General features: G+C 40.6%; 1 protein-coding gene across 1 annotated transcript; it reads left to right on the top strand.

The window, feature by feature from the left end:
* Positions 1–5,528: 5,528 nt before the first annotated feature.
* LOC308267747 (RNA-binding protein 4-like) lies at positions 5,529–6,559 on the top strand (the record flags this gene model as incomplete). The annotated part of the gene is given in 2 exon segments (XM_080702640.1): positions 5,529–6,519; positions 6,522–6,559. Coding segments are annotated over 2 exon segments (1,029 nt in total).
* Positions 6,560–11,733: the final 5,174 nt, after the last annotated feature.

The raw sequence follows: 11,733 nt of genomic DNA, 5'->3' as shown, positions 1-11,733 counted from the left end.
TTCCCCAAAGGATGACACCATAGTAATGTGGACATTTCTGGATTTCTTGGCTGCAATCTTTTCCACTCTCTATTAATTACTCTAGATTTCTAAACCAATTATTCTTACCTGGTACCATTAGACCTTACAACCAGTGACACCTACTTACCCAATTCTGTCTTTCAGTGCACATAACTACACTGAAAGATTGCTAAGAGATATGGAACAGCACTGAGAACAAAGAAACTGGAGTCGGTTAAATGGTTCTTGGGGAGACTTCTGGACATACAAATACATCTTGCATCCACACTACATGACTAGACAGCTCTGCAGTCTTTCCTAGCAGGCCTCAGGAAGCAGTAGCAATGAAGATGAATAGGACAACTATTTCTGGTGTCATAATGCACTCTGTGGGGGGCACAGAAAGTTGGGGATCCCACAAAAGCTGCTCACCCTTTACATCAGCAGAACACAATTCTATTCCAAGCTCAACCCACACAGTGCACACAACCTCCAAGATTAAAGATGGCTTAGACAATAAGATACTTATTAATGCATATGTCAGCACATGCTGAGACAGGCTATTTCCCTCTTGAGTGATGTGAAACAGAAAAATTCCACAATGTCAATCACGTGGAAAAACAATATCCATCCAGAAAGTAAACTTCTGTTGGCCACTAGAATCCAGACTGCTCAGTTCAGCAGGATGGAAAAGGACCTTGTTAGCCTTACATTATCCATGGCTCCCTTTGGAATTTGACAAGCACAAACAAAAATTTGCATTTTGCCAGTCCATTGGGGTGATAGACACTGTGGCCAAGCTGGGCAGATACAAGGTGAAAATTAGATTAAAAAACTGAGTATTTAGAACTCATAGTGACTCTTCCATCCTATGATTAGCTAGGGCCTTCCTCTTGCATGAATGTTCTGGTGCCTGACAAGGAAATATCTCTTGTCGAAGGCTTTTCCATATTCGCTGCACTCATATATTTTTTCTCCAGTGTGGATCCTCTGGTGTTCAATGAGTTTGTTTTTTAGATGAAGGATTTCCCACAAGCACTGCAGGTGTAGAGTTCTCTCCATTGTGAACTTTCTGGTGCTGAATTAGGCTGGTGAGGTATCTAAAGCATTTCCACATTCACTGCACTCATAGGGTTTTTCTCTCGTGTGGACCACCTGGTGCTCAAGAAGTCTTTTGCTGTGGCTGAAGAAGGCTTTTCCACATTCACTGGACTTGTAAGTTTGTTCTCTTGTGTGGATTCCCTGGTGCTGAAGAAGTTTATTCTCAAGATAGCTTTTCCCACAGTTATTGCATTGGTAAGGTTTTTTTCTAGTGTAGATTCAATGGTGCTTAAGAAGTATTTGTTTGCAAATGAAGGCTTTCCCACATTCATTACACTTGTTGGCACGCTCTACCGTAAGAATGTGAATTCTCTAGTGCCGAATGTAGTCAGAAGACCGAATAAAGGACCTCCCACATTTGACACACATATAAGGCTTTTTCCAGTGTGAATTCTCTGGTGCTCAAGAAGTCTCTTCTTATGGATGAAGCCCTTCCCACATTCACTGCACTCATAGGGCCTTTCTCCAGTGTGGACTCTCTGGTGATCAAGAAATGATTGTTTGTAGATGAAGGATTTCCCACAATCACTACACTCATAAGCCCTTTCTCCACTGAGAATTTGCAGGCGTCGAATGTGGTCGGAGGATTGAAAAATTTTCCACACTCAATGTACACATAAGGCCTTTTTCCAGTGTGCATTCTCTGCTGGTGCCCAACAAATGTTTGTCTATGACGGAATTATTTCTTACATACATTACATACAAAAGGTTTTTCTCTGTTATGTATTCTCTGGTGTTCAACAAGTGAGTATTTGGAGCTCAGGGATTTCCCACATTCAACACACACATAAGACCTTTCTCTAGTGTGAATTCTCTGCTGGTGCCCAATGAGCATGTTTGTGGCAAAATGATTTACCACATATGTTGCACAATAAGACTTTTCTTTTCTGGTGTTCAATGAGTAAGCATTTGGAGCTCAGGGATTTCCCACATTCACTGTGTTCACAAGTTTTTCCTTCAGTGTAAACTTTCTGATGATCAATAGCTTGAACCCACTTGTTGAATTGCATCTGCTATGCTTGTACTGCCTTGGCTGAGCATGAAAGGTCTCTCTGCTTCTCAGTGGACATCCTCCACCAAGGGTGGTCTGATACTGGAGAAGGCCTGGGTTAGGCAGAAGATCCTTATCATCTTTGCATGTGGAAAAGCCACAGCTATTCACGAGTAAGACCCCATTCTCTTCCCTTCTGGCATGCTTCTCTTTACTGTGCTGCTTCTGGTTATGGTGTACATTGAAACTGAATGAGAACTGTTTTCCACATGCCAAACATATATATAGTTTCTGATCAGGAAGTATTCCCTGGTGTCCAGCCAGGGGCAAAATGCCTTTTGTGACCAAGATACATCTCTCACAGAGATGAGAATATGGAATGGACAGCACTGGGGTCCTGGCCTGTGATGCTCCTGTGGAAAAAGTCTGCTCTGGATGGGCCTCCTGATCTATTCCATGCCAACAACCTGGAAGTATAAGAATAAAAGTGAGATGGGAGGGGACAGCCTATTACAAGGACTTGTACTTGTATGACACAAGAGGCATGAGTCTATGGGTTTGTTTTCAAGACAAGGGAGCCAAAGTCAAGACAAGGAAGACAACAATGTTTGATAGTGGGCCTCCAGAGTCACCATGTGGGGTGACCCCACAAGCATCAAGAAAACAAGGACCAGGGTATGGTGGCAGAAAGACCAGCAGGGTCTATGACTCCTTCCTGTATCAATGGTTTTCATCAGGATCTATCTGCTTGAAACAGGTGAGAACTGTGCAGAAAGTATATCAGTGCTAGGATGTTGTATCTGCATTAAGGTAGCTGGTATTCAAAAATTACTTAAAGCCAGGCGTGGTGGCACACGCTTGTAATCCCAGCATTCGGGAGGCTGAGACTGGAGGATCGCGGTTCGCGGACAGCCTCAGCTACTTAGTGAGTCCCTCTGCAACTTAGTGAGACCCTGTTTCAAAATAAAAAAGAATAAAAAATGGGGCAGGGGGTGTAGCTCGGAGATCAAATGCCTCTGGGTTCCACCACTAAACCCCCCCACACAAAAAATTACTTAAACGTTGGGCATAGTGGCACACACTTGTAATCCCAGCATTGGGGAGGCTGAGACTGGAGGATGGCGGTTCACGGACAGCTTCAGCTCTTAGTGGTGTCTTGCAAACAAAATGCAAATTTGAACTAACTAATCATCAGGATATCACACAACACCCAAACTGACGGGAACTTTTACAAACTAATTGGCCTATATGGTAAAACCACAAGTACTCTACCACTGAGCTATACCCCTAGTCCTTTTCATTTTTTATTTTGAAATAGGGTCCTGCTAAGTAGCCAAGGGTCTTGCTAAATTTCTGAGGGTTTCATTAAACCTGCAATTATCCTGCCCCAGCCTCCCTAGTACTGGGATTGTGGTAGCAGGCACCACCACACCCAGTTTGGCCTGTAATTGTTTTTAAGTAGCAAAAAAAAAAAAAAAAAAAAGAATTCCAAAGAAAGTAAGAAACTGTTTCCAATCCCTACAGAATAAAAGCAAATGAGAAAATAATGCAATTCTTGATCCTGGATTTGGTTCTGGACTGGAATAATTAACTATAAAAGATATTAATATAACATTTGAAAAATTTGAATATCGGCTGTAAATTAAATAATCCTATTGATCAATGTTGAGTTTCCTAATTTTGAATTATACTTAGGCCCCATAAAATAACATCTATTTATTTAGGAAATGCATACCAAAGTATTCATTAGTCAAAGGGTACAATATCCCACAGCATACTATCAAATGTGCCAAAAATGATAGCATGTTCAAAAACAATATATATCAGCTGGGTGTGGTGCCACATGCTTATAATCTCAGTACTTGGGAGGCTGAGACAGGAGGATCACAGGTTCGAGGCCAGCTTCAGCAAGTAGTGAGACTCATCAATTTAGTGAGACCCTGTTTCAAAATAAATATAAAATTGGGCTGGGGGTGTGGCTGAAAAGTATAATGTCCCTGAGTTTAATCCCCAGTACCACATGCAAAATAATAATAATATAAATCATGTATTCATGTATATACACAAATACATTCATATAAGGATACAAGATAGGCATATTTCTTAATATTATAAATAATATGTATGAATATCCTTTGGCAAATACCAAACCTAAGTCTACTATTAAGATATTCCCATAAGTCTACTATTAAGATATTCCCATAAGGCGGGCATGATGGTTCACATCTGTAATCCCAGTATTTGGGAGGCTGGGACACAAGGATCTCAGGTTTGAGTCCAGCAGGTGGCAATTTAGCAAGACCCTATTTCCAAAAAAGAAAAAAAAATTAAATAGGGCTGGGGGTGTATCTCAGAGGTAGAATGCCCTTGGGTTCAATCCCCAAAACCACACACAAAAATATTTCCATGCCTTTAAAACAGAAGAGGAACTGCTCTTATAACTTCTATTGGGCATTATAGTGGAGGTCTCATTCATGCAATAAGACAAGAAAATAACTATTTGACAGTTGGAAAGGAAGAACTATGTCCTCCAGCACCACACAGCATATTCCCTTAAAATTCCTGGGGAGGAGCCAGGCGTGGTGTCGCATGTTTGTAATCCCAGCGCTTTTGGGAGGCTGAGACAGGAGGATCGCACAGGTTCGAAACCAGCCTCAGCTACCTAGTGAGACCCTGTTTCCAAATAAAATATAAAATAGGTCTTGGAGTATAGCCCGGTGGTAGAAAAGCCCCTGGGTTCCACCCCCAGTTCTACAACAAAAAAATAAATAAATAAATAAAGATTGCCAAGGACCGTTAGCCTGTCAGAACAGACGTCTTGCCTGTTGCTGGAAGTGCACTACGGAAAAGAGGCCATGGCAGTAAAATGATATTTATGGAATTCCTCACCCATTTGGCGCCCTACTGCGTGGTCTCAAGCTGCGCTGTCAGAAAACAGTTGGCCTGAGCCGGGCGTGGTGGCGCACACTTGTAATCCCAGCGCTTGGGAGGCTGAGACAGGAGGATCACACAGGTTCGAAGCCAGCCTCAGCTGGTTTAAGAGACCCTGTTTCCAAATAAAATATAAAACAGGTCTGGGAGTATAGACCGGAGGTAGAAACCGCTGGGTTCCATTCCCAGTACCACCAAAAAAAGAAAAAGAAAAAAAGAAAAAAAGAAAAAGAAAGCAGTTGGCCTCCGTGCGCATGCCCTCTTCCGGTGACCGGACATGCGTCATCGAGCGTGATGTCATAGAGGTAATTGGCATTTATGTTAGCCAATAAGGAAGAGGATCTCTGGAACCGACTGTCTACTTTTCTGGCCAGCCAATCGGTGAACAGGTTCATCTCGCCTTCTCTTCGTGTCACGGCTGCCAGCCGGCCGGCCATTTTGGCTTTTTGTCAGAAGCGTCCACTCTTCGAGGAAGAGGTCCGGTTGCTGCTCGGGCGTTGGTGAGATGGTGAAGCTATTCATTGGAAACCTGCCCAGGGAGGCTACGGAGCAAGAGATTCGCTCACTCTTTGAGCAGTATGGGAAAGTGCTGGAATGTGACATCATTAAGAACTACGGTTTTGTGCACATAGAAGATAAAACTGCAGCTGAGGATGCTATACGCGACCTGCACCACTACAAGCTTCATGGGGTGAACATTAATGTGGAAGCCAGCAAGAATAAGGGCAGAACCTCAACAAAGTTGCACGTGGGCAACATCAGCCCCACCTGCACCAACCAGGATCTTCGGGCCAAGTTTGAAGAGTATGGCCCAGTCGTCGAGTGTGACGTCGTGAGGGGTTACGCCTTTGTCCACATGGAGCTGGCAGAAGATGCAGTGGAGGCCATCAGGGGCCTAGATAACACAGAGTTTCAAGGCAAACGAATGTACGTGCAGTTGTCTACCAGCCGGCTTAGGACTGCACCCGGGATGGGAACCCAGAGCGGCTGCTATCGGTGCGGGAAAGAGGGGCACTGGTCCAAAGAGTGTCCAGTAGATCGTTTGGGCCGTGGGGAAGACTTGACCAAGCAATATAATGAGCAATATGGAGCAGTGCGTACACCATATGCTATGAGCTATGGGGCATCACTGTATCAAAACCACGCCTATGGACCGGTTGATGCTTACTACTTGCGCTGCCAAGCGGCCCGGTCCTATGAGGCAGTAGCGGCTGCAGCAGCCCCTGCATATAATTACACAGAACAGACTCCATCCCAGCTGCCACAAGTCCAGAACACAGCCATGGCCAGTCACCTCACCTTCAGCGCTCTCGATCCTTATCCCTCCGGTAGACACCTGTTGCCGACCTCAGGAGCTGCTGCTGTTACTGCAAATGCGGCTTCATATTACTGGCGGGATCGGAGCCCCCTGCATCGTACTACAACCCCAGTTCCCACTGTTGGAGAGAGATATGGTTACAGGCATGAGAGTGAGTCGTCCCCAGCTTCAGTGGCTGTGTGGAATCCCTGTACAACATGGCAGGGTATGAGAGGTAGCAGTATGCGGATTGGGCGTAGTACTCAGCCTTTTAAAACTTGAGGTGGGAGGTGTGTAGGCTTAAATTTCAGGCTGCGGTTTTGCATGAGAATATACCCTCGTGGTTCCCTGACTCTGGGACGGGCTCAGTTCTGTGTGTTCAGTCTCTCGGTAACCTTGCTAAGTTCAGACTTCCTCCTTTACTTTTCCTGTTCATTTTCCTGTTCTTCCTATCATTCAGTGATTCTGTAGTTTCCCATTCATGTTCTATGCTCCCAGTAGGCTTCATTGTCTGCAGAGATTGTGGTAGGGGCTCTGCTGTCTCCTCCACACCTGCTACCTCCTGTGGATCTTAGATTTAGGAATAAATGAGTGAGAGTGAGATTGTCACTGCTCCTGGGCTTCTTTTGGCCTAAAGGCTTAGACATTTAGAGTTGGATCAGTTTTTTTCACTCTGGTGAAGTAAATGGTTTTTCAACTTAGAAATAAAATATTTCTTTAAATATTATCTTTTTTTAGTTCAAACAGGCCACCAATTTGCAACTTCAGCCCATTATACTACTCTGGAATTTGTATCAGTTGTACAATGTTCTTGTTTCCTTAGAACCCATCACCCTCATCTACCATGTGACTTATTGTTTCTTTCATCAACTACACAATAAGCTTCCAGAAGATGTATTTCTGTTTATATTTTGTGCACTGACATATTCCATATGCCTAGAAACAGGCCTGAAACACACAGACTACACGATAAGTATTTGCAAAAATGTGGATATTCTGTTAATTTGGATAACTCTGGACAAAGTGTTTTTCCCTTGCATGCACATCTCTCTCTCTCTCTCTCTCTCTCTCTCTCTCTCTCTCTCTCTCTCTCTCTCTAGGAATTGAATCCAGGGGCATTATACCTCTGAGTTACACGTTCAGCCCCATTTTATTTTTATTTCAAACAGTCTTGCTAGGTTGATGAGCATCTCACTAGTTGCTGAGGCTGTCCTTGAACCTGTGGTTCTCTTGTCTCAGCCTCCCAAGTACTGGAGCACAGGCATATACCACCATGCCTAGATTTCCCCTTTCATTTCATGACCCTCAGTGCTCTCAGGATGGGGAGGAATTTCCTTGGAAACAGCCTTCGGATTAAGAATCTTGGAGAGACATTTGATTGGCATCCTTGTCTCAATTACTAGATCTCAGGGTTCTCTTCTCACATTCCATGGGGATTTCGTTGATTTCAAAAGTGTACTTTCCTTGCATATTTCTGTCATTCCTGATGGATGTATTATAGAGCACTTTTAATAGCTTCCAGAGCTTTCTGCAATCCCAAATGCTTTCCAGAGGTAATCTCCAGTCCCCTTGCAAATACTTCTGCTGCACTTAGAAGTGATAGGATAATCACTCCCCAGCAGGAGGTGAGATAATGAAACCCAGACCTTTATATGAGGTTCCTGTGTCTCATCCACAGACTCCATATGGGCTGCCTCTGTCTCTGTTCTTGGACAACTCCATATTTGGTAAGTAGCTTTTCTCTGCAGGGGAAGTATCAGATTCTCAGAAAATCCAAAATTAGTAATAAAATTTGGGTTTCTGGGGTTGGAAACAAAACCTTAAGTAGATAACAGATAGAAAATAGGTCAATGATAGGTGATGGATAAATATATAGGTAGATAGATGGGTGATAGATATTTAGAGGATAGATGTATTTCCAAATACAAGTAGGAAAGCCATTTGCTAGAGGAAGTAGAGGCAGGTTGCTACTCCCACAAATCTGCTTCAGGGTTTCCTGGAATCTCCCGTCTTTTTAATATATCTTTAATTGGCGCATTGTGGTCTCACATCTCCATCTTTGTATCCCTACTGCTTATTAACTACATGACTCCTATACCAACCACATATCCGTTTTTTTGTTGGTGCATTGTAATTACACATTGTAATGTCCAATTTTATAAGATAATTATATTCCAAAGAAAAAAATAAAATTCCTTTCAATCACCTAATTAGAAAATCAAATCCATTCTCCGCTCTGAGAGCCTAAGGTCTTTTTGTGTTTTTTTTTTATTTTTTATTGGTGCATTGTAGTCATACATCTTAATAGGGTACAAGAGGATAGAAGCATACATGCACACATCACTCATTTAGCCCTTCCCTAATTCCCTCCCCATTCCTTCCTCATCCCCTCATTCTCATGTTTGGCTTAGTGATTGACTTTGATATGTTTGTGAATGTACATCATGTACATTAGGGAATTTCCCTCTTCCTCATAAGGTTGCCTTATTTTCTCATCTATAGTTTCTCTTTTGTCTAGAGTTCTTCCTATAAGCACAAGGTTTTTAGAGATTTCCTCCATCTTCACAGAACTATACATCAGACAAATTATGAGTTGTTATTTTCTGTGAATCACTGTAGGTCTTAGAGGCTAAGATCAACACCCTCAGCAGTGTCAAGATTGTCTGGCTCCCTGGTTTGTGGAGATTTTATAAATTGCCAAGGTCGATTATTTTGATAGATGTTTTTGTTATTGCCCTTCATTTTGTGATTCCTCTTATAGCTGGTATCTAATCCTTTTTATGTCTCTTTATTTTACATCATCATCTCTGTTTTGTATTCTATTTTTCAACACACTAGTGGTTCCCTGTTATTTTCTGTTTTAACCTTAAGTTGTGTTTTAAGAACTATAGTTCTGTATGAATATTTTGAATGCACATGTGTATAAAGTTAACTGTTTACTTTGACATACTCTCTATCTCCTATCTCTGCTTCACCCCAGCCTTCAGAAAGAACAGTGTTGGAAATTGGTCCTCACATATCCAGCAGGAGCTCTGAAACTCTCTGCTTGGCCCAGTGCACAAGGGATCCAGCTGCACATGCTCTAAGGTCCTGACAGGCCCGGGGAAGGTGTCAGATCAAACCTTCCCACCCCCACACTTTTGTCTCCACTAGTTCACTGAAAGAAATATTAATTCAGTTTTCCCCTCTGAGCATTAGTGACTTGAATTACAAAATGTATCTATAGTGATAAATGCAGCAGAAATAAGATTGCAAAAAAATTTAGATCTCAATCCAAAATAAACAGCTATGAAGAAATTTTAACTTTTAGATGCTTAAAAAGCCTTTTAAGTTGTAAGATGTTAGCAGAATTGAGTTTAAAATATGATGCAAACCTCTATTTTCTGCACACATATACACAAAAATTTTAAATATATTATGGTTGTCATGAGACTTTAATGAACTCCAATTTTAAGTCATATATGACTATTGTGGTTTGTGATAGGAATGAAGATTTAAGTTTTGTATCATAGGAATACAAAAAAGATTTTTTTTGTATTAGAGATTAAACCCAGGGGTATTCTACCTCTGAGATACATCACCAGCGCTTTTTTATTTTTATTTTCAAACAGGGTCTCATTAAGTTATCACACATTGGCCTCAAACCTTCCATCTTCCTTTCTTAGCCTCCCAAGATAACAGGCATATGTCAACATAACCAGCACAAACTTACTTTTTAAGCATATGAATATGTCTCTTAAATATTGCCTCTTCGTATACTTTGATATCATTTATCTGTGGTATTTTAATAAACTAATTAGTATCACTTATAAGATTATTGGTAGCTTCCTGTTACATGTATTAATTAAAATATTTTGCATTTAATTTTTATATGTAATTCCTACTTATATAGTTATTTAATTGTTATAAAATGCAAAGGCTTTCGGTTTGGGCCATGAATGGAAAATGAGTATTTTCCCAAAATATTTGTTGTCATTTGTATTTTAGATTCAATATGTTACTTATTCTAAGAATAAAATAGAGGTATTTCTATTTAAAACAAAAATATTTTTTCTGTAATTGGTTATTTTATTTTGGCCTTCAAAAATAGAATAAATAATTTCCCATGAAATCAATTATATTTATCCAGAAAATGTATTTATATACATGTATGTGTTTGTTTTTATGCTTTGAAGGGACCCTGACCCATAATGTATTTTTGACAGTGTTGCTAAACTCTGAGAACTAAGGCTGGCCTTGAACATAGCTGAGAAATCCTGAAGACAGGACTCAGTGAAACTTAGAACCTTGCCCAGTGACTTGGAGTCCTACCTGGCAGAAAAACTGCAGGTGTCCTTGTAGATTACCATGTGAAACTTACCTAGTTCTTCTTCCCCCAAGCTTTTCCCATGAAATTACTTTTATATCTACACATAAAGACTTCTTTGTTGTAATAATTCAGTGAGACTTCTAATTGCTGTTATAGTTGCTATATTCTTAGTAGAGTTAGAGTGGCAAGCAGCCCTCTCCTTGCCTGTGTGTGAGTTTCTCAATTGAAGATCACCCATCTCTAAGAAGATGGATATGTAAAAGTGTAACAGATCATAGCAATGCTTATTTTGTATCGTAGGCTTTTCTGTTTTTTCATTTTCAGCATAAAGCTTTTGTTAGTAACCATTGTCTTATTCCACTTAGTTTTTATTTATTTGTATAATTTTGATATTCATAGTTACTTGAAAAATGTTAGAAATCATATCTTTAGATTGTAATTAGTAATACACCTACATTGTAAAAATATCTTTATAAATTTTGTCTTGAGATAACATTTATCTTGCTAGTGCTTACTTCTGATTCTCACATTTTAAGAGTTTGAATTTCACTTCTATGTGCCATAAATCACATAATTTTAGTGTAATGTCAAATTTTAAGTAAAAAACCTTTTTATTGAATGTATCTGATCAAAGTATTTTGTCAAAACTTGATTGTACTTCTATTTTCTCAAGTATTTCTGCTTTGTATATACTCCGTGTGTGTGTGTGTGTGTGTGTGTGTGTGTGTGTGTGTGTGTGTTGCCAGGCAGGGAACCCAGGGCCCTGTATATGCTAGGTATTTGAACTATCATTAAACTTCACCTTTCCTTGGATTTTTTAATTAAAGTTTTATAAATGTAATTGGTGATTTACATGTTGTATAAGATGTAATATAGAAAGCTAGGTGTGGTGGTGCATGCTTGTAATCCCTGCGCTTGGGAGGCCAAGACAGGAGGATCACGCGGTTTCAAAGCCAAGGCTGGTTTAAGAGACCCTGTCTCCAAATAAAAATATAAAAATAGGTCTGGGAGTGTAGCCCAGAGGTAGAAGGGTTTCTAGGAACCCCAGTACCACCAATAATAATAATAATAATAATAATAATAATAATAATAATAATATAGAGA

Source organism: Muscardinus avellanarius, assembly GCF_963383645.1.
Source record: "Muscardinus avellanarius genome assembly, chromosome: 10".
NCBI classification, from domain to species: Eukaryota; Metazoa; Chordata; class Mammalia; order Rodentia; family Gliridae; genus Muscardinus; species Muscardinus avellanarius.
This window is presented reverse-complemented; position numbering and strand designations above follow the sequence as displayed.